This window comes from Vigna angularis, chromosome 6, assembly GCF_016808095.1.
Source record: "Vigna angularis cultivar LongXiaoDou No.4 chromosome 6, ASM1680809v1, whole genome shotgun sequence".
NCBI lineage: Eukaryota > Viridiplantae > Streptophyta > Magnoliopsida > Fabales > Fabaceae > Vigna > Vigna angularis.
Window position 1 is genome coordinate 6179357 of NC_068975.1, and position 21130 is coordinate 6200486.

Genomic DNA, 21130 nt, shown 5'->3' on the forward strand with positions numbered 1-21130 from the left:
CCCTCAAATTAATTAAGAATATACTTTAATTAATTTGAAACTTAAACAATAATCAATTGAACAATTATCCGTGAATAACCGATAATGAATCTATCTTAGAAAAATAGTGGAATTATCCTATTTAATCATAACTGTTTGTAAGTTTCTTATTCGTTCTTTATACATTCTCCAAACATTACTTTTATTCTTATTGCATTGCATTCATAAGATTGAAATATTGAAAGACAATTCCCTATTCATTGGGAGACGACTCAGGGTTAGTTTAACCATATCTACTTTCTTAAATACTACTTGGCAATAGTAAAGTTGCCTTGAAAAGTAATATTTATTTGATAGCCTCAACGACAGCTTATCAAATTTTTCGCCATTGACAAGGAATACGATTAGTATTTTGAATATTTTGATTCTTATTTTTTATTTTTACCTTTATGTTTATCTTTATTTGTTTTTTTTATTTAACACACATACATTTAATTTAGTTTAAGTTATTTTGAAGCCTTTAGTTATTCTTGTTTTTAGCAAATATTTTTTTTCTTGTTTTAATTAAGAATTTCTCTTGAGAAATACTTGAGGCTAGTTTGAATACACTCTGGCTAGGAAAGACTTGGTACTTAAGTTGTCCATTGTGACGCACCTCTCTTTCTTGGGGGTGGACCCAAACAAAGTCTCTTTTATCTCTTATTTGAAATCTTTCTATAAAGCACGAACAAAAGAAAAAGAGAAGTCAAGAACATAAAAAACTTCCAACAGATTGTTTAGTGGATGACCATAGGTAACTTGGGAGAATTTTATCAAATTAACCTAGAAGTCGAAAGGAATTTGCGTAAGCTGTAGAGAAGATTGATATTTGGGTGTTCTACTGAGGGAACACTTCCTACATCTGAATTCATACCACCTTCATTATCTCCCATCACAAACATACCATCTAATCATTTACCTGATCCTAACCCAAACAATATGGCACAAAGAACCATCAGACAGTTAGCCACCTCCCACAATATAGTTATCCGAAGTAACATTGTATACCCTAATGAGGAGTCACTACTACAAAAAAGTGCATAGATAGCGCTTTTTTTATCATAGATAGCGCTTTTTAAGCGCTATCTATGGCAGCGCTATCTATTGGTGTCTGACAATAGATAGCGTTTTTTTAAGAAGGCGCTATCTATTACTGTCTGAAAATAGATTGCGCTTGTTTAAATAAGCGTTATCTATTATCAGACAACAATAGATAGCGCTTATTTAAAAAAGCGCTATCTATTGGTCTAATTTTTTTAAAAAAAAATTAATTTAAAAAAATATATAATAAAATATCTCAAAAACAAATCAAAAGAATATATAAAATATTAGTTTTATTATGTTTTAACCTGTGATATTTATTGGTTCTATTATAAATAAAAAATATAAAATATTAAAAAAAATATGAGAAAAACAAAAGTCTCAGAATGTTTATTAATATAAAGAATAACTATTAGTACAATAATATTTCAAATATAAACATATATTCTATCCGTACCGCATTAGGTACCATAACATAACCTATAAGTATGTACTAATTACATGTAAACATTAATCTTTCCTAACTTCATTGATTTGATTGTCACGATATTGTTGATATCTGTAACTAAAAAAATACTGCAAAAAAGAAAAATAATATAAAATTACTCAATTAAATTTTTACTAAAAAAAATTATTATGACAATGAAGCAAAATATGAAAGAAATGCGTAAAAACAGAAGCAAAATATATTCAGGCAAGTTTAAATTGACTAAAGAAATATTTGTCAAACCAGAATTTGTAATGTAACTCTCTAAACATGTTTTAAATGCTACAAGACTATTGAAAACTATGCTAACTACTAAAAATAACAAAGAAATAAAAATTTACCTATGAAAACCAAAAAAAAGCAAAATAAGACAAGATCCTTTGCTACCTTCAAAACAGTAAAACATTAAACAAGTTCCTTCAACTTTAAAACAGTAAGCAAGTTATAAATGATAAAAGAGCACTGTTATAACAATTATCTATTCTAGAAAACTAAAAATGCAAAATATCACTATACGTACCTAGAAAACAAGCTAAAACTTAGTCAAAACAGGAAAACAACTAACAAATCCTAGAATCAACGATTAAAAACTAACCAAACTAATTCCTAAAGTTTTGAACAACCAACTAAGACTAGAACTAAAGCTAACTAGTTATTAAGACTAAAAATGTATAATTTAACTATAGTACCATATTCTAACTAAAAGAAAATTGACTGAACTAGCAAAATTCAATTACAGAAACAAAACTACAATCAAGCTAGACTAAACAAATTGATTTAATCAATATAAAACTGTACATAAACCAATCTACCTATTATCTAGTAGAAATAAAATATGGTATTTAAACTAACTCATTCTATCAAAAACAGATACTAAAAAAGTAAAAGTAAAATTGAGGAATTGAAGCTGTGGTGAACTTCTAATGTGAAATTAATGCTTGATTGATCAAGATTGGCAGCATTAGTAACATAGAAGTCATCCAATAGTAAGAAAAAATTAGGCCTACGATTAGTGATGCACTGCAAGATAATATATTGAGTACAAAAGTTACAATATTTATCAATTATCAAGTTGTTATATACTAACCTTGGTGGAGCTGTAAGGAGTTCTGCCTCTGCCATGCACAACATGATACATTAGTACAATTTAGAGATGAAAGCAACAACAGAAAATTGCACAGATAATAATAAATACTTTACAGCCCAATAAGATCAATATAGCTTAAGCAAAAACGTATTCCACCCTTGGACATTTGAATAGGACACTCAAGAACATCCACACCATCTGAAATAGCCTTCTCATATGCTAAGTCAGTACAAGAAGGATTAGTCTCCACTTGCTCCATATCTTGGAATAACCAAAGTGTTAACTGAAACATGAACAAAATGAATGTATGTGGTTCACAATGATGTAATCTCCACTAGCATAAAGGTATTATGAAATGAATTGACCATGAATACACTAAAGAACAAGATGAATACATAATTATAGAAATCAGTAATCATTTAAGGGGGGAAATTTTATACTCACGCCTATATGTACTCTAAAACATTGGAGGAGATAACTTGCCTCGGAAACACTTTTTCAACTACATGTCGGGGTATATAGGTGAATCTATAATGATTGAAACATATATTTCAAAGTTATTAAAGTTCAAACTTCATTATCTTGACGTCATTAGTAAGGATCAACTTATCAAAGTTGAAACGATAAAGTTAAAAGACAACATATCTAAAATTGTTTCTTTATCTGATAACATATGATTAGTTTCTGGACTAAATGATCATGATCTATTGGGCTATTGGACATAGTAAATTCCATACAAAAGAATAAGAAAGTATACCACAAACATTTTTTCACAAGTATATTATAGCCTCCAATGGATGAGAAGGAAAGCTCAACCTATTTAATCCTTGGAATCAGCTTCTACACAAGATGCAAAGAAAACAACTAGGTGCCTGGAAGTTAAGAATTTGAGAGTCCAAGTTATCTTTTATAACAATAAGAATAACATAAACTTATCTTGAATAAATATTCATTAAATAGAATAATATAGGATTTACATTATCGAACAACAATAGTTCAAAGAAACAAAGTTCATTTGTGAAGACTATTAAAGAATGCATGCATATATTGGTATAATTAAAGGAGCTTGATTTTCCATGGCTTAAAACTTTAAATCATGAAAACCTGAAAAGCCAACAAATTGCTTAATGAGATTATAAAAATCTCTTATTGGATAATGAAGAAAGAAGCTTGGACTCAATGAACACGGTCTTAACATACCATTGTGTATAACATTGCCAATACACCCATGGACAAAGTCATTTATCTTAATTAGACTATTTATACCATAGAGATGCATATAAAATATTGGCATGTTACCAAAAGTTTCTCTAACAGATAACTTGATTATATATTTTAAAGGAATTTAGTTTAAAGCACAATAATTTTATAAAACCTATAATATAAGAACCATAATGAGATTATAGGTTATTATCTTCATGTAGATAAAAGGTCAAGATTGATGAATAAGAGAGCAAATATATTGCTTTATTTCAAACAAATGAAAAGTAGATTTTATCAACCCTTGAAGATAACCTTCACTTTATAATGAGATCCAGAGCCACTGTCACTATAGTACAATATATACAAATGAATTAAAGAAACAATAATTGGACTTTAACTTTGAATCACATTTAAAATATACTTCATGAGTTAGTACCCACACACCATAATCTATGTTTTGTAATGTATGGGAGAAAACAAAACTCATATTACACCTTTCATTTTCTTACGCCTTATATTTTGGTTGACAAAAGTAGTAATACATTTATTAGAAAATGAGAAAATTTACCTCATAATCAACCCCTTGAATATAGATGCAGTTCGGGTCTATTGTTGAGAAAGCCAACCCTTTTATCTGCAGTATTAATGAAATCAATTACAGTCATCTGTGGCTACAATAATCAACAACTAACACAATAATAACATCAACAGTAACCTTATCTTAGTAAGTGAAATCAACTATATGGATCACATACTAAGTTAAAAACGAAATTCTGAAGGATATTATTATCTACCGTGAAACCAAAAAAGTAATTTTATATAGAAGAATATTGACATCAATGTTCACCAAAAACAAAATTCCTTTTTTCATCCTTCTCCAGTTCTGGTTATCCTCCACCCACCTCGTAACCACCAATGGATGTCCAAATGTGATTCTTTCCAGTGAGCTTTTTTGGCCTCAACCTACATCGGTGCTGCGAGGAAATGAAGTTATAATATGTCATTGGAATCAACAAAGAATAATAAAAAGGTACAAATTAGAGAAGTTGGGATAAAAAGAAGTGAAAATGAATTCTGATGGTTAACATTGAAATCCCAAATTAGGAGAGAATAGATAAAGATATCACCTCACGCTTGCGAAGGGAGGTGATGGAATAATCTCCGAGAAGAACCCCAAACGAACACGCTATGGACTCCTTCGAAGCTCCCTCAAAGAGTGAAACGCAGCGGAATGATACGAATCCAAGAGCAAATGAACCAAAACTGTGAATGAAGCAAGGAAACCCTAAATCGAACGGTGAAAGAACCTTAAAACACTAGGTTAACCGATTAAACGGTGGAAAGTGTTTAATCGGAGCAAAAGAGGATTTAATTGGTTAAAATCAAAGAAAAAGATGAAAGATGAGGGAAACCCTAGCGGAGGCCATAGCTCGAAGAACTCATCGGTGAAGATGGTGTTTCTAAGGCCGAAATAGCTGAAATAAGGTAGAAATGTGAGGAGAAAAGGTGGATATGTGAAGAACTGTGGCTGTTGCAGGAGAGAGAACTCGAGGTATGGTTTGATGGCGATGCTTCGCGAGAATGAGAAAAGCAACGGGAAACTGAAAATGAGGTGCAAGCACTGACGCAAGCACAATGAAGATGTGGCAAAGGAGACCGCTGACGCGAGCAGAACGAAGATGTTGCAAAGGAGAGCGTTGACTCGAGGTGTGGTTTGTTGGTGATGCCTTCAACAACCATCACTTCTCTCTCCAGAACTTCTGGCGAAGCATTAAACCTAGCCACAACCGTACTAATTTCTTGAAGGAGGCTGGTTTCCTAAACCCTTATAGGTGACCGCAATTGCTGAACTTTGGCCGACCGATGAGCAATGATGGAGAAGACAACGCAATAATGACTTGCTCCACTAAGAACTATTAGGTTTGATAAATGTAATGCAGGTTTGGGATTAACGCAAAGTGAAATTTGAGAGCAAGCACGAAGTGAAATTTGAGAGCAAGCACGAAGTAAAATTTAGAGGCAAATCGAAATTGAAATTTGGGGATGAATTTGTACCTTAAGTGAAACTGAAAATTTAAGAGAGGGGAGAAAATTTTGGAAAATACTAAAGTAAATAGGAAAAGGGGGGAAATTTTGAAAAATATAAGAGTAAAAAGATGCTGAAATAAAAAGAAGCTCGAAAACGTAAAAACACTCCGACGAAGAGGGATTGAAAACCTCTCTTCAAATCAGTTTTAATAGTATATTTTAAAAAATGTTATTTATTGTAACATAATATATAGCGCTTCTTTAGAAAAATGCTATCTATTATTCTATGAATTAAAAAAATAATATTAAATAGTTATAGATAGCGCTTATTTAAAAAAACGCTATCTATTGTTATAGTTATAGATAGCGCTTTTTTAAATAAGCGCTATCTATTGTTTCACACATTAATAGATAGCGCTTATTTAAAAAAGCGCTATCTATTAAGCGCTATCTATAGCTAATTTTGTAGTAGTGAGTGGGAGTTGAGACCCGACCTGTTAAATGCCTTACCAAAGTTCAATGGGTTATCAAGGGAGAATCAACACAAGCACTTGAGACAATTTCACATGTTGTGTGAAAACTTTAGATCTCCCAGGATCATAATTGAGAGCCTTAAAATGAGAGCTTTTCGTTTTACTCTTCAAGGAGCACCTCAAGATTGGTGGTACTATCTCTCTACCCGGATCATAAACTGGGAAGCTATCGAAAGACTCTTTCTTGAAAAGTATTTCCTTGCATCCAGATTATCTACCATCCGTAGAGAAATTCAAGATATAAGACAGAGAGATAGAGAGAATCTTAGTGAATATTGGGAAAGATTCAAGAAACTATGTTCTTCGTGCCCTCAACTTCAAATGGAAGATTTTATTCTAAGCTTTTATGAAGGCTTAAGTCTTATTGATAGGTCATGGGCAGATGCTGCAAGAGGAGGATCTTTCTTAGACAGGTCACTAGAAGATGGTATAGATCTAATAGAACGGAAGGCAGTAGACAATCAACAGTATGACACATGAGAAAATTTAGTGACTTTGTTGAAGGGAGTGCATGAAATAGATAATGGTACAATTGATGGGAAGAAGATAGATGAAAGATTAAATAAGCTAGAAAGCAAACTTGATCACAATGCAAGCTTGTTTAAAACATCAACTCCACAAATTGCTAAGAAGTGTGGAATTAGCATTTCAACTGACCATTACATTGATGAATGTCCTAGCTTGGTGGAAATTGTTGTGGAAAACCCATCTCAAGCTTTTGCTGCAAACATGTTTGGAGGAAATAGATCATACCAGAATTATCATGATTCATCCTCCAATAGGTATCAGCAGAACAGGCAACCTTATGTTCCACCTCAACAAAGGAAGCAATCTCAACCTGAAATGTCAATGCAAGATTTCATGAAAATAGTAGTCGAGCAAAATTCAGAAATAAAAAAATCAATTGTAGAGTTGACTTAGAGGATGGATAAGTTAGAGGCTAAGGAATCAAACAAACTGCCTGCACAAACAGTGATCAACCCGAGAAATGTAAATGTTATTACTTTGAGAACGAGTAAGCAAGTAGAAGGCTCAGAAGGAGCCCAAGAGGATGAAGATAAAGAGAAAGAAGAAGCACAAGTTGATGACAATGGAGGATCATGTGAGCCATCACCTGAGACTACCATTGAAAAATCCAGGTTAGTATCTTCTAACGCTTCTTCTAAAAATTCTTCTTCATCTTATTCTCCACCTCCTCCATATCCAAATCGGTTGAAGCCGAGGAATAAAAAACTGGAGGAATTAGACCAAGAAATTTTAAATACTTTAAAAAAAGTGGAGATAAATATTCCTTTGCTTGATGTTGTTAAACAAATTCCTAAGTACGCCAAGTTTTTGAAAGAACTTTGCACAAATAAAAGGTGCATTAGAGATTGTAAATTTGGGAAGAAATGTGTCAAGCTTGGTTAAGAAACACATTCAAATACCACAAAAATGCAAAGATCCAGGTATGTTTTATGTTCCTTGTACTATTGGAAATTTAATGTTTGACAATGCCATCCTAGATTTAGGGGCTTCCATTAATGTATCAGTGTTTACTTATCCATCTCCGGGCCCTCTAAGACTACTGGTGTGGTCATTCAACTGGCCAACCGTAGCACAATTAACCCTGTAGGTGTGCTTGAGGATGTCCTTGTCTGAGTAAACAAGCTAATTTTTCCTGTCGATTTCTACATCTTGGATATGAAGGATGAAGATGGAATCGAGTCATCAACTATTATCTTGGGAAGACCTTTCATGATGGCAACAAGAACCAAGATAGATGTGCATGCATAGGTGACGAGAAGGTTGATTTTAATGTATTGGAAGCCATGAAGCACCCAATTGAAGAGCATTCTCTGTTTTGTATTGATTTATTAAGTGAAATTGTAAATAATTTTTCTGTTAGTTTCTTGGACGTTTTTTCAACCTTTTCTCCATCTTTGGACTTTTGTTTTTCAAACATGTCGTGCCTGATTTTGGATGACACAGAAAATTGTAAAATAGGTGATATTAAGGACGCGGTGTCAATAGATGATACTCTGTGGCGTTCGAGTGTGATGTTGAGGTGGCTGAGATTACCTTAGGCAGTAAAATCCTGCCATCTGTGGTACAACCACCCATTTTGGAGTTAAAACCATTACCATCCCATTTGAAATAAGCTTATCTTGAGAGGGATGGGAAACTCCCTGTTATTATATCTTCATTGCTTACTGAAGAGCAGGAAAAACAATTGTTATAGGTTATCAGAGATCACAAGAAAGCAATAGGCTGGACTTTGGCAGATATTCCTGGTATTAGAGATCACAAGAAAGCAATAGGTTGTACATGTGGTTCCCAAGAAATCTGGAATCACAGTGGTCAAAAACGAGAAGGATGAGTTGATTCCTACTCATATTCAGAATAACTAGAGGGTTTGTATTGACTATAGGAGATTGAACCAAGCCACTCGAAAGGACCACTTTCCTTTGCCATTCGTGGATCAGATGCTAGACTATTTGGCAGGTAAGTCACATTATTGTTTTCTAGATTGATTCTCTAGGTATTTTCAAATCTGTATAGCCCCGGAGGACCAACATAAGACTACCTTCAGTTCTCGTTTTGGTACATATGCTTATCGGAAAATGCCATTTGGTTTATGCAATACTCCTAGTACATTTTAGCGATGTATGCTGAGTATTTTTACAGACTTATTGGAGCATTGTATTGAGGTTTTCATGGATGATTTTAATGTGTATGGTTCATCTTTTGATAATTGTTTGGCTAATCTTGCAAGAGTTTTGCAGAGATGTAAGGAAACCAACCTTGTTTTGAATTTTGAAAAATGTCATTTTATGGTGGAACAAGGTATAGTTTTGGGTCATGTCGTCTATAGGAATGGTATATCTGTAGATCCTGCTAAAATTGATGTTATTTCACAATTGCCTTACCCCTCTTCTGTACGAGAGGTTTGATCTTTTCTTGGTCATGCAGGGTTTCGCAGAAGATTTATACAAGACTTTATAAAGATAGCTAATCCTCTCTCCAACTTACTTCAGAAGGATGTACCATTCGTCTTTGGAGGGAAGTGCAAAGCCGCTTTCGATTCCTTGAAAAAGGCACTCACATCATCCAATTACCTGATTGGACATTGCCATTTGAGTTGATCTGTGATGCATCAAACTTTGCTGTAGGAGTTGTACTTGCACAAAGAAATGGGAAGCTATCACATGTTATATACTATGCTTCCCGAACATTAGACATTGCACAGGAAAATTATACCACAACTGAGAAGGAATTACTAACTGTTGTATTTGCCTTGGATAAATTTTGATCATACATACTTGGATCCAAGGTAATTGTTTACACAAATCATGCCGCATTGAAATTACTTTTAAAGAAAACAAATTCCAAACCAAGGTTGATCAGATGGATGCTACTACTCCAAGAGTTTGACATTGAGATTCGGAACAGAAGTGGAGCCCATAATCTAGTAGCAGACCATCTCAATAGAATTGAAAAAGAAGAAGATGAAACTCCTATTCAGGATGGCGTTCTTGATGAAGTCCTTCTAGCATTAACTTCTGTAAAAGGTAAGTATCTTGAACCTTGGCTTGCTAACATTGTTAACTATTTGGATGTTTCAACTATTCCTTCATCTTTTTCCAAATCTGAGAAAGCCAAACTGAAAAGTGAGGCGAAGTACTATGTATGGGATGAACCATTCTTATGGCGCATTGGTAGTGACCAAGTTGTAAGGAGGTGTGTTGCTGACATAGAAATACCTTATGTGCTTGAATTTTGTAATTCATCACCTTTTAGAGGACACTATGGCACGCAAAGGACAGGTAGGAAGGTGTTGGATTGTGGAGTGTATTGGCCTACCATCTTTAAAGATTGATGAATCAATATTTTATTGACTTCACTTAGCTTATTGTACTAGAATTAATCGGAGAATTGTGCTTAAATGTCCGATATTTTTCCGTTTTTGGTAATTGTGCTTAATTTGATCAGAAATTCTAATTTTAATTAATTTGAATTATCTGAGCTAATTATTTTCATTATGAATTGCAAGGAAAATTTTGGAATTACAATTTGAGAGATTTGAAGGTTAAAAGAGAATTGGCGATTGGACCGAAAGGTGGAGGTTTATTTTTGCTGTGCAAATACAAGATTTTATTTTACGGCACCTATTTGTTTCTTCATCCAAGCATGATGTCCATTAAATAATTAAGCACACAACCCTTGAGAGAAGGTGACGTCCAGCAAGGCATGGGAGGATAACATACGTAAATAACCCTTGAGAAAAGTCCAGCTTGCTGCATCCAGATGTGCACACGGATTTGCATCCACAACTTGGTTAACACACGGAAGAATCCACCAAAGCATAGCAGCAAGGACTTCACGTTTCAGTAGCTAATTCACGCTGCAACCAGTTACTTTAGAGCAAGAGGCTCACGGCCTTCACACGCACTACACGCAAGCAGCATGCTCTCAGACCAGCTGGCTTAGGAGAAAAATTAACGTCCAGCATGAAGAGAAAGAGTCACGGCCAAGGGCAGCATGGAGCGTCCAGCAGCAAAAGGTGCAACACCATGGTCCAGCAATCATGAGCTTCACAATTCCAGAAGCTTATTCACGTAAATTCCAGCTGGGAGAATGCACTGGCAGCAACATTGGCAGCTGCACGGTATTGGCTTGGTCCAACTTTGGAAGCACACAACATCCGCTCATCCATTTTTCCAGCTTCAGACGACGTCCAGTAGCTATGGCATCTCCACGGTCCAGCAGCAGCCACACACAAGTGAAGCACGAGAAGGTGCAGCACACTAAATGAAGCACGGCCCATCTATCATCCAACAGCTTTGAACATGGCAGCACCTTGGTGCAGCAGCTTGGAGAGGAAACACGGTCCAGCCACCAACAGCAAGAAGAAGAAGAGCTGCAGCGTTTTGGAAGAGCACATGCGAAGCTTGAACTCATTTTCTTTCTGGAGGAAGCACATGTTGCTGCTGCCACGTCCAACTTTAACAAATAGAAGCACATGGACATAGAAGATGAGAGAAAGGTGTCACGGCTGGGAAAAGAGCAACACGTTGAGGGATTGGTCTCACGGTGATTCAAAAGGAGAAAAGCACTTTCATTTTGTTTTGAGAGATGTTTCGGTATGAGGTATGGGGACCAAAATACCAACCTAACAATTCTAGATTCCTGCTTCTGATCAGACCATTTCCATGCTATCTTGCCTTCGACGTTGTTGATCCTCCGAGGAAAGCGGGCTGGGCACCATTTCCATGCTATCTTGCCTTCGACGTTGTTGATCCTCCGAGAAAAGCGGGCTGGGCACCTGAAAAAGGCACTCCGACGCTCAAGTTAGATCAGAACTCTCTCTGTCTATGTATTTCTTAATTCAAAAGTGAATGGAATCATCTCAACTCCCTACCTCCCTCTCTTTTTACCCATTACCTGGATCTATTGGAAGTGGGAAGTAAGTGAGTGGTGGGTCCCTCCACTTCTAGTGCTTGCCGTTACTTCTTACCTGGATCTAATGGAAGTGGGCAGCAAACGTGAGTGGTAGGTCCCTCCACCTCTAGTGCTTTAGCCATTATTAGGGCCTTTATCATTGTCTGGATCAGTTTATTTCCCTGATTCGCGGTGACAGTGTCTTTTTGTTCGTATCTGCAAAACCGCTTGACTTTTGTGTGAGAATTTCGTGTCGCGACATCAGACCATAAATGGTCTATCGCCAAGTGATCGACATCTAATCGTGAACAATGGCTCCTCAATGGTCGACATTAAACGGTCGATCGTGTAGTGATCGTAGATCATCAGGTGATCGACATATATATACTAATATCTGTGGAAGTCGACAGTTGCCAAGTGCTCGACGTTAAATCGTAAACGACCGAACATCAATGGTCGACATATCAGTGCTCGACATCAGTTCAGACTTGTGTGGTGAACAGTGATCGACATTAAATGGTTGATCTTCAAGTGGTCGACATCAGTTCAGTTATGTGTTGACGATCAGTGGTCGACATTTTAGTGGTCGACACTTAACGGTTGGTCGTCGAGTGGTTGACGTCAGTTCAGATGTGAGTTGGTGAATAGTGGATATCCTACGGTACATGCCCCCCGAGTCCTAGTAAATAAGCGTAAGAGTCGCTTACGTGTTTTACTAAAGGACGTTGAGTGAAGTGTTATGGGGTATGATACGCACTGTTTTGACGTTTAGATTTTTAGGGTTTTCCCGCTTTCTTCAGGTAGCGAAAAGACGCGGAAGGGCAGCCGTTGGATTAAAAGGAATCGAACGGCGCTGACGCTTGACCTTCCAGCTTCTTCAACACGCTTCTGAAGGGGAAGTAATCACTTTTGTGGGAAAACAGAAATTTGCTTTGTTTGCTGTGAGCGAGAAGATCCTTCGAAAAACCTTCATTGCGCTGTTTCAGGAATCTACCAGGTAACCATTTACTTCGTCTTAGTGTGTTTAGTTCTGATAATGGAAGGGAGTGGGCACAACGCTGGTGTTCGTATGCCGGAGCAATCCTCCGTGGGGGAACGCCCTGAAATTACCACCGTTCCTTGCGGTGAGGCTGCCTTTGTTTATGGGAATGTTGTGGGTGAGGGTCCAGGGGTTCGTTTGATGTCTCCCATTAGTGGGGACGAGTATCATTGGGCCGCTAGTGAAGTGAGGGGGCTCATGAGTCAATTTAGGAGTAGGGCAGTTTTAGAAAACTGGATAGAGAATAGCTGTATTCTGAGAACCTTAGGATACCAAACGTGCGTAAAGTTGATTGCCTGCCGGGAAGATGAGAGGGTTTGCCACGGTAGAGAGAACTCTCCAGACGAGTTTTTTTATTGTTATGCCTCGCCATTTTACGACCTGTACATGAGATTGCCGTTCACAGTCTTCCAAATGGAGGTGTTGCGGACCTTGAACGTGGCACCTAGTCAACTGCATCCCAATAGTTGGGGGTATATGCAGGCATTTGCCGTGTTATGCCGAGCGGTAGGTATTAGGCCAACTGTAGGGTTATTTCTGCATTTTTTTAGGTGTCGACCCGTAGAGAAGAAGGGGTGGGTGTCGTTGATATCTGAACCCGGTAATGCGCTTTTAGAGCTGTATCTGCAATCGTATAGGGGTTTCAAAGATAAGTTTTTTAAGGTGTCGATCACCCCTGCCGGGCAGAGGCATTTTTTCTGTGGTGATGGGAATCCCAAATTCCCATTGTATTGGACGCAGGACCCGCTGAGGTTCACCTCTTGGCCTGAAGATAAAATGACAATTGAAGAGTTAGAGGCTCTGAGTGTCTTGACCTCGTTGCCCCGTCCCTTTTCTTCCTGTGAGCTAATAAACTGCCTTGAATTCGATGACGCTGATGCGAGAGTTTTTGGTATGTGTCTTTACTGGATATATTTGCAAGTTGCTTTGTCGTTGCTGATTATTGTATGTTATGGTTTGAACTTTGTTTTACAGAGATAATGGGAAGGAAAGGTCGTGGTATAAATTGGTTTCAGTCTATCGGTGGTGAGAGGAAGGTAGACGCTACTTGCCCAGAATCGTCCTCTGGACGTGCTGCCGATCCCCAACGTACACAAGCACATCAAGCCGCTCCAGTGGTTGTGTCGTTGTCAACTGATGAGGCGACAAAAAGGAAGCTGAAGACGATTGGCACTAGCGGCGTGGCGTCCAAGAAGCAGAAAGAGGTAGCGGATGAACCAAAGCGTCCTATTCCTCTTGGTGTGTGGGATTCTTCTTTCACTCTGGGCCATAAGGTCGAGCTCAACTTGGACAGCTCAGAAAAGACCATCGTCGAAAATATGAGCGAGCAACAAATTGCTGATGCCATGCTGGAGATGTCGACTCGTGTTCAGATGTTGGCTTGGCATATGGCCTATGCCTCTGATAGAGGTCAACTTCGGGTCGAGCTGGAGAAGTTAAGAGCCCAACATAAAGAGGTTGTCAAGACTCATGCTGCTTGTGAGTCGAGACAGAGGCAATCGGAGCAACTCATGAGAGAGGCTGAAGTGTTGTTGAGGGAGGCTCGTGCTGCTGGCCAAACTTTCAAGAAGGAGCGTGACCAGATGTCATCTGAGCTGGTAGCGGCGAACAAGGCTAAGATTGAGTTGGAACAGGCCAAGAAAGAGATGGCGACTCTCATCAAGGAGAGGGATGGCTGGCGGGCGGAATCCTTAGAAAGCAAAGATCTGGTGGAAGATCTTAAGGATGCTGTAATGCTTGAACACACTAGGGGCTTCCGGAAGGCTTTGAGGCAGGTCGGACATCTGCTAAATGTGTCGACTGATGGAGTGGAATTTGATGTCCAGAAGGACGTGTATGAAGGCGAATTAAGGCCTCTCAGTGAAATTCCTGGGGACGCCTTCATGGGAGAAGAAGAGGTTGAAGAGGTGGCCGCTGCAGAAGGACCGAGCGCGGAGACTGTCTCTAACGCTGCCGGCCATACTGAAAACATTGTAATAGATTAGGATTTTTCCTTGGCGTGTAAATTTAAACAATTGTGTTTGTCTAAATATTTGAATTTTGGTGGTATTTGAAAATTTTGTGATTGTCGACATTTGATTTCAAAATTACACGTGTTGACGGATGTTGAACATTTTCTCTGTTGAAGCCAATGTATTGAATAAGTATGTTGAATGGACATATGTTGCAGGTGATGGTCGACTGTCGAACTGTCAGTTGAACGTCGATGTCGAACCTTTTAATAATGTCGAGTACAGTCGTCGAGGATGAGATCCCAATATGAGAATTCTGGGTGTTCGAGGGTGAACATCTACCAGTGGGAGTGTGTCCCAAGGAGACTGGGTGTTCGAGGGTGAACATCTACCAGTGGGAGTGTATCCCGAGAGAACTGGGTGTTCGAGGGTGAACATCTACCAGTGGGAGTGTATCCCGAGAGAACTGGGTGTTCGAGGGTGAACATCTACCAGTCTGAGGAGTTCCAAGTTTTTTGAAAAGCGGTCGTGCCTTGGGTGGAAGATCACGATCCTGAATTCGACATAGATAAAAATATAGAAGAAATGGAACAGTAATGATAGCGCAATGTATATTTTCAATTGAAACTGAAATGAATGATATGCCATTGAAGAGATGAATGCTAACTAAAATAATATTTGAGGTGAGTAGCATTCCATGTGTTGGGAATGGGCTGCCCGTCGAGAAGTTGGAGGCGGTATGCACCATTAGACATCTCCTCGGCTACACGGAAAGGGCCCTCCCAATTGGCGGCTAGCTTACCGTGTGTGCGATCTTTCCTAGCTTCTCCTCGTTTCCTCCATACTAAATCGCCACTTTTGAAGGATCTGGGTTTGACCTTGCTGTTGTAACGGCGACTGAGCATTCTCTTTTGTGCCTCGGCCCGGATGGTGGCGATCTCTCGACGTTCAGGAAGGACGTCGAGATTCATTCGTAGCTGTTCTTCATTGAGTGACATATCTGTGATATTTCGTCTTAATGAAGGTTCTCCGACCTCGACCGGGAGCATAGCATCGGTGCCATAAGTCAGGTTGAATGGCGTGTCTCCTGTGGATCCGTGAGGAGTGCATCTATATGCCCACAAGACCTCTGGCAGCTCCTCTACCCACAGACTTTTAGCTTCGCCGAGTCGTTTCTTTAATTCAGTGAGTATGGCCTTGTTTGCGGCCTCGGCTTGGCCGTTCGTTTGTGGATGTTCGACTGATGAGGTGATATGTTTGATGCCCAAACTGTTAAGGAATTCTTCTAGCTTACGTTCGATGAATTGTCGACCATTATCAGTAATGATTTTTTGCGGCAGACCAAATCGACAGACGAGGTGCCAGATGAATTTCTGCACCCGTTGGGCACTAATGACGGACAATGGTTCGGCTTCTATCCACTTTGTGAAGTAGTCGACCGCAACAAGGAGGAACTTGTTTTGTGCTTTGGCAGGTGGTAGTGGTCCGACTATGTCGAGACCCCACTGAGCGAACGGCCATGGGGCGACAATATAGTGCAATTCCTCTGGCGGTGCGTGAATTTCGTGGCCATGTGCTTGGCAGGAGACACACTTCTTTACGAATTCGTCACAATCGTGGTCGATCGTGGGCCAGTAATATCCTGCGCGAAGAATCCGGGCCCTGAGTGTTCGTTTGCCTGAATGGAATCCACGTATCCCTGTATGTAACTCACGTAAAACGTAGTCGGCATCTTCCTCGGATATGCATTTCAATAAGGGAGTGCTGTGCCCGCGGCGATAAAGGTCGTCGCCTATGCACACATAACGTGCAATGCGTTTGGAGTCGGTCACGCTAATGTCCTCTCCTTGTTCTTGTTTCATCATAAGATCTTTGACCTTTAGGCGCCAGTCTACTCTAGGGGTCGACATGTCGATGGCGAGTGCTTCCACGACTGGGTGGTCTAGCGTCATCTTAATTATTGAAGATAACTGTGCTCGCTCCTTAGAGTGAGTCAATTTAGACAAGATGTCTGCCCTTGCGTTTTGCTCCCTGGGTATATGGACGATGCTAAACTCTATGAAGTTTTGAAGCAAGGTCTGAGTTTTGTGGAAATAGCGCAGCAACTGATTATCCTTGACTTGATAAGTTCCGTTCATTTGTCCGACAACCAACTGCGAATCCATCCGACACTCTAGGCAAGTAATCTGGAGCTCGACGGCTAGGGATAGACCAGCAATTAAGGCTTCATATTCTGCTTGATTGTTGCTGGCATGGAATTTGAACATGATGGCTTGCTCTATAATCAAGCCATCTGGTCCTTCCAGGAGAACTCCGGCTCCTCCTCCCCTCTTGTCTGAGGATCCGTCGACGTTGAGGAGCCACTTTAATGTTGAATTTCCAGGTGGGGGTACTAATTCGGTGGCGAAGTCTGCCAAATGTTGACCCTTAACGGATCCCCGTGGCTCATAGCGGAGACCGAACTCTGACAGTTCTATCGACCATGAAACTATGCGTCCCGTTAAATCGGGTTTACGGAGTATCTTAGCAATAGGATGATCGGTGCGAACTATTACTTGGTGGCTTTGGAAGTATGGTCGGAGTCGACGCGAAGCCGTAAGGAGGGCCAATGCGATCTTCTCGATTTGAGAATATCTCTCTTCCGCTCCCTGAAGTGTACGGCTGATAAAGTATATAAGCTTGAATGATGGAACCTCCTGTATCAAGGCAGCGCTTACGGCATGATGGGATGCCGCAATGTATAGCAGTAAGTTGGATCCAGCGTCTGGTCGAGCCATAATGGGAGGGCGGGTGAGTATATGTTTGACTTTGTCGAATGCTGCTTCGCAATCGTCATTCCAATGTTGTGTGGTGTCCTTTTTTATACTCCTCAGAATGGGTTTGATATGTTCGGCTAGCTTTGGTATGAAGCGAGACAAGGCCGTGAGCCTACCCACCAAACGTTGTACCTCCCTCAGAGTCTTTGGAGAAATCATGTCGAGCACGGCTTTGCATTTATCTGGATTAGCTTCGATGCCTCGACTGGTAAGCATGAAACCCAAGAATTTTCCTGCTGGAACTCCGAAAGTACATTTGGAAGGGTTGAGACGCATGCTGTACCTGCTGATTTGGCCGAATACTTCTTTTATATCACGCAGGTGTTGTTCCATAGAGTTGCTCCTGATTACCATGTCATCGACATAGACGTCCATGCAACGTCCTATCTGTTGATGGAAGACTTTATCCATTAGACGTTGATAGGTAGCCCCTGCATTCTTCAAACCGAATGGCATTACTTCGTAACAGTAATTAGCCTGTTCAGTGATGAAGGCTGTTTTGCTCTGGTCGGGTGCGTACATGGGGATTTGGTTGTATCCCGAGTATGCGTCGAGGAAGCTGAGTATGGTATGACCGGATGCTCCGTCTACCAAGCGGTCTATGCTAGGCAAAGGATATGAATCTTTGGGACACGCTTTATTGAGGTCGGTAAAATCGACACACATTCTCCACTGACCGCTCGACTTTTTGACCATAACTACGTTCGACAACCACATAGTGTAGGTTAACTCTTTGATGAACCGGGCGTTCATCAACTTTTCCACCTCGACCTGGATGGCTTTACGCTTCTCTTCTCCGAACCGTCGTTTCTTTTGTGCGACGGGTCGTGCTTCTCGGAAAATGGACAGCTTGTGTGACATAACTCCAGGATGGATTCCTGGCATATCAGCAGCGGTCCAAGCGAACAAGTCTGCGTTCGCTCGTAATATACGTCCCAGATTATGTTCATCGCTTAAGTCCAGATTTCCACCGATGGTCGTAGTTTTGTTTGGATCCTTCGTTAACGGAAGGAGTTTGACATCGCCCTGAGGATGGAGACGATCCTCTGTATTGGTTCGCGGATCCAATTCGATGGCCGCTATATCAGTCCTTCTCGATTTTCTCATGGGTACAAGAGGGGAGAGTTTCAATCCTGCAACATAACATTGTCGAGCTGTTCGTTGATCTGCTTTTACAGTGCAAATGGTGCCGCGCTCCGTAGGAAACTTCATGGCTAGGTGAGGGGTCGACACGATTGCCCCAAAGGCATTTAGACAGGGCCGTCCTATCAAGGCGTTGTACGATGTATTGGCTTCGACCAGTAAGAATCGGATTCTGAGTTCCGGTGCCTCCCGAGATATTCCGAGCCTTGTTCGTAGGTCGAGATATCCTCGGGTGTCGACTCTTTCTCCTGAAAAACCTACAATTTGTTCATTAAAAGGGGCGATGAGGTCTTCTGATAGGTCCATCTTTTTAAATGTTGACCAAAACAGGATGTTGACTGAACTTCCCTGATCGATTAGAACCTTGCTGACATCGTATCGAGCGATGTTGGCGGTGATAACCATGGGGTCATCATGATCAGGGTCAGGTGCATGGAAGTCTGCGTTGGTGAACGTAATATCAGGAATCGACCGGGGTTGTTGGTCGACCATGTGCACTGATTTTAGATTCCTCAAACTGCGTTTCCTGGCTGAAGAGGATGCTCCCCCGCCGGCGAAACCACCAGATATGGTGTCGATCCGACCTCGGACTGAACGTTCCCGTTCTACCCGTCGAGGCGGACTACGTGATCTCCTGTGACGTCGCTCGACTCTGGGAGGCGATCGCTCGGGGCCTTGTCGAAAAGGATCTTTTCGAGGGGAAGCGGTGGCTCTGGTGGAGATTCTGTCTTTAACGTAATTTTGGAGGTATCCTGCTCGGATAAGCCGTTCCAGTTCGTCCTTCACTATATTGCATTCCTCAGTGTCGTGTCCATGATTCACGTGGAATAGGCAGGCTTTACTATTATCTGCATTTTTTGGGGTAGCCTTTCGTCGGACGGTTAAGAGTTCGGCGTGTAAAGCCTCTTCGAGCACCTTCGCCCTTGGTGCGTTAAGGGTGGTGTAATGATCATATTTTGATATCCATCACAGTTCTTTTCGAGGTGCTCGATCCGGTTTATAATCGTTGATTGATCGTTTCAAGGGTTTCTTGATGTCATGATTGGAGGTGTCTTGTTGTTGCTTCTTCCGAGAATTCCGGAGATCTTCAATGCGGATGAACTTCGCAATTGTAGATTGCAGTTCTTCTAAAGATGTGGGAGGATCGGCATAAAGTTGCTCTGCGAAATGTCCCGGCTTTAAACATGAAGGTAGATTGCTGATAATGAAGGTGTGATTGATATTTTTCACACGTCGGGCAGTTTCATTGTATCGTTGCATGAACGCCCTTAACGTCTCATCCTTCTCCTGCTTGGTATTCACTAGCTCGGCAGCCGTCATCTCCGGTTTTTTATTGGTTGCATACTGCTTTCGGAACAGAGTCTCAATAGTTGCAAAACAATCTATTGAGTTCCGTGGAAGAGTGTGGAACCACTCTAAGGCATCATCCTTGAGAGATAAGGAGAAAGCTCTGCAAATGACGGGATCGTTGTCGGTGTAAAATGCCATGGAGTCTATAAAGTTACGCATATGATTATCGGGATCGGCGGAACCATCATAACGATCTAGCACCGGTGGAGGTTTATCTGGCATATGTGCTTGCATGATGGTATCTGTGAATGGGAGCAGATTGGTGATACGTGCAGAGGAGGGCCCCCTTTTTCCCCCAGCTAAGGGATCAGATGGCCCTCCATGATGGCTCCCTTCATTATTGTCGTGCCGGTTAGAGGCTGACAATTCTGGCGGTGGTTGTTGCGCCCTCAGTGCCGCCAGCTCTTCCGTCTGCTTGCGTTGAATTTCATGTTGCTCCCGTATAGTTTGTGCCTGCACCTCGATCTGTGTCTGCAGCTGCTGGATCAACTCGCGAGTGCTGAGATCGTCCATAGTTCCGGTGGTCGTAGTTGGGTTTTCAAATCTCATTCCCCACAGACGGCGCCAAAATGTTTCGGTATGAGGTATGGGGACCAAAATACCAACCTAACAATTCTAGATTCCTGCTTCTGATCAGACCATTTCCATGCTATCTTGCCTTCGACGTTGTTGATCCTCCGAGGAAAGCGGGCTGGGCACCATTTCCATGCTATCTTGCCTTTGACGTTGTTGATCCTCCGAGGAAAGCGGGCTGGGCACCTGAAAAAGGCACTCCGACGCTCAAGTTAGATCAGAACTCTCTCTGTCTATGTATTTCTTAGTTCAAAAGTGAATGGAATCATCTCAACTCCCTACCTCCCTCTCTTTTTACCCATTACCTGGATCTATTGGAAGTGGGCAGTAAGTGAGTGGTGGGTCCCTCCACTTCTAGTGCTTGCCGTTACTTCTTACCTGGATCTAATGGAAGTGGGCAGCAAACGTGAGTGGTAGGTCCCTCCACCTCTAGTGCTTT

At 40.6% G+C, this 21130-nt stretch overlaps 1 protein-coding gene and 1 long non-coding RNA gene across 4 annotated transcripts; both read right to left on the bottom strand.

The window, feature by feature from the left end:
• Positions 1-2819: 2819 nt before the first annotated feature.
• On the bottom strand, positions 2820-5564 carry LOC128197457 (uncharacterized). Of its 3 annotated transcripts, none has more exons than XR_008250074.1 (4): positions 4964-5564; positions 4739-4810; positions 4405-4470; positions 2820-2916 (listed from the first exon to the last, which is right to left on the bottom strand). It is a non-coding gene; the product is annotated as an uncharacterized LOC128197457 (long non-coding RNA). The 3 variants fall into 3 exon arrangements; XR_008250075.1 differs by lacking the exon at positions 2820-2916 and adding an exon at positions 3310-3505; XR_008250073.1 differs by lacking the exon at positions 2820-2916 and adding an exon at positions 3680-3737.
• A 9907-nt stretch (positions 5565-15471) lies between these two features.
• Positions 15472-20631, bottom strand: LOC108328707 (uncharacterized). Its single transcript, XM_052879530.1, has 2 exons — positions 19739-20631; positions 15472-19690 (listed from the first exon to the last, which is right to left on the bottom strand). The coding sequence occupies exons 1-2, from the start codon at positions 20629-20631 to the stop codon at positions 15472-15474; spliced, it is 5112 nt and encodes a 1703-aa protein (XP_052735490.1).
• Positions 20632-21130: the final 499 nt, after the last annotated feature.

Bases quoted from the DNA above. Each gene is read 5' to 3' on its own strand.
- LOC108328707 (XM_052879530.1), bottom strand. From the start codon at position 20,631: ATGGACGATCTCAGCACTCGCGAGTTGATCCAGCAGCTGCAGACACAG. The intron at 19,691-19,738 runs GTGATGGATATC...TAACGCACCAAG, and splicing joins CGAGCACCTCGAAAAGAACT to GGCGAAGGTGCTCGAAGAGG.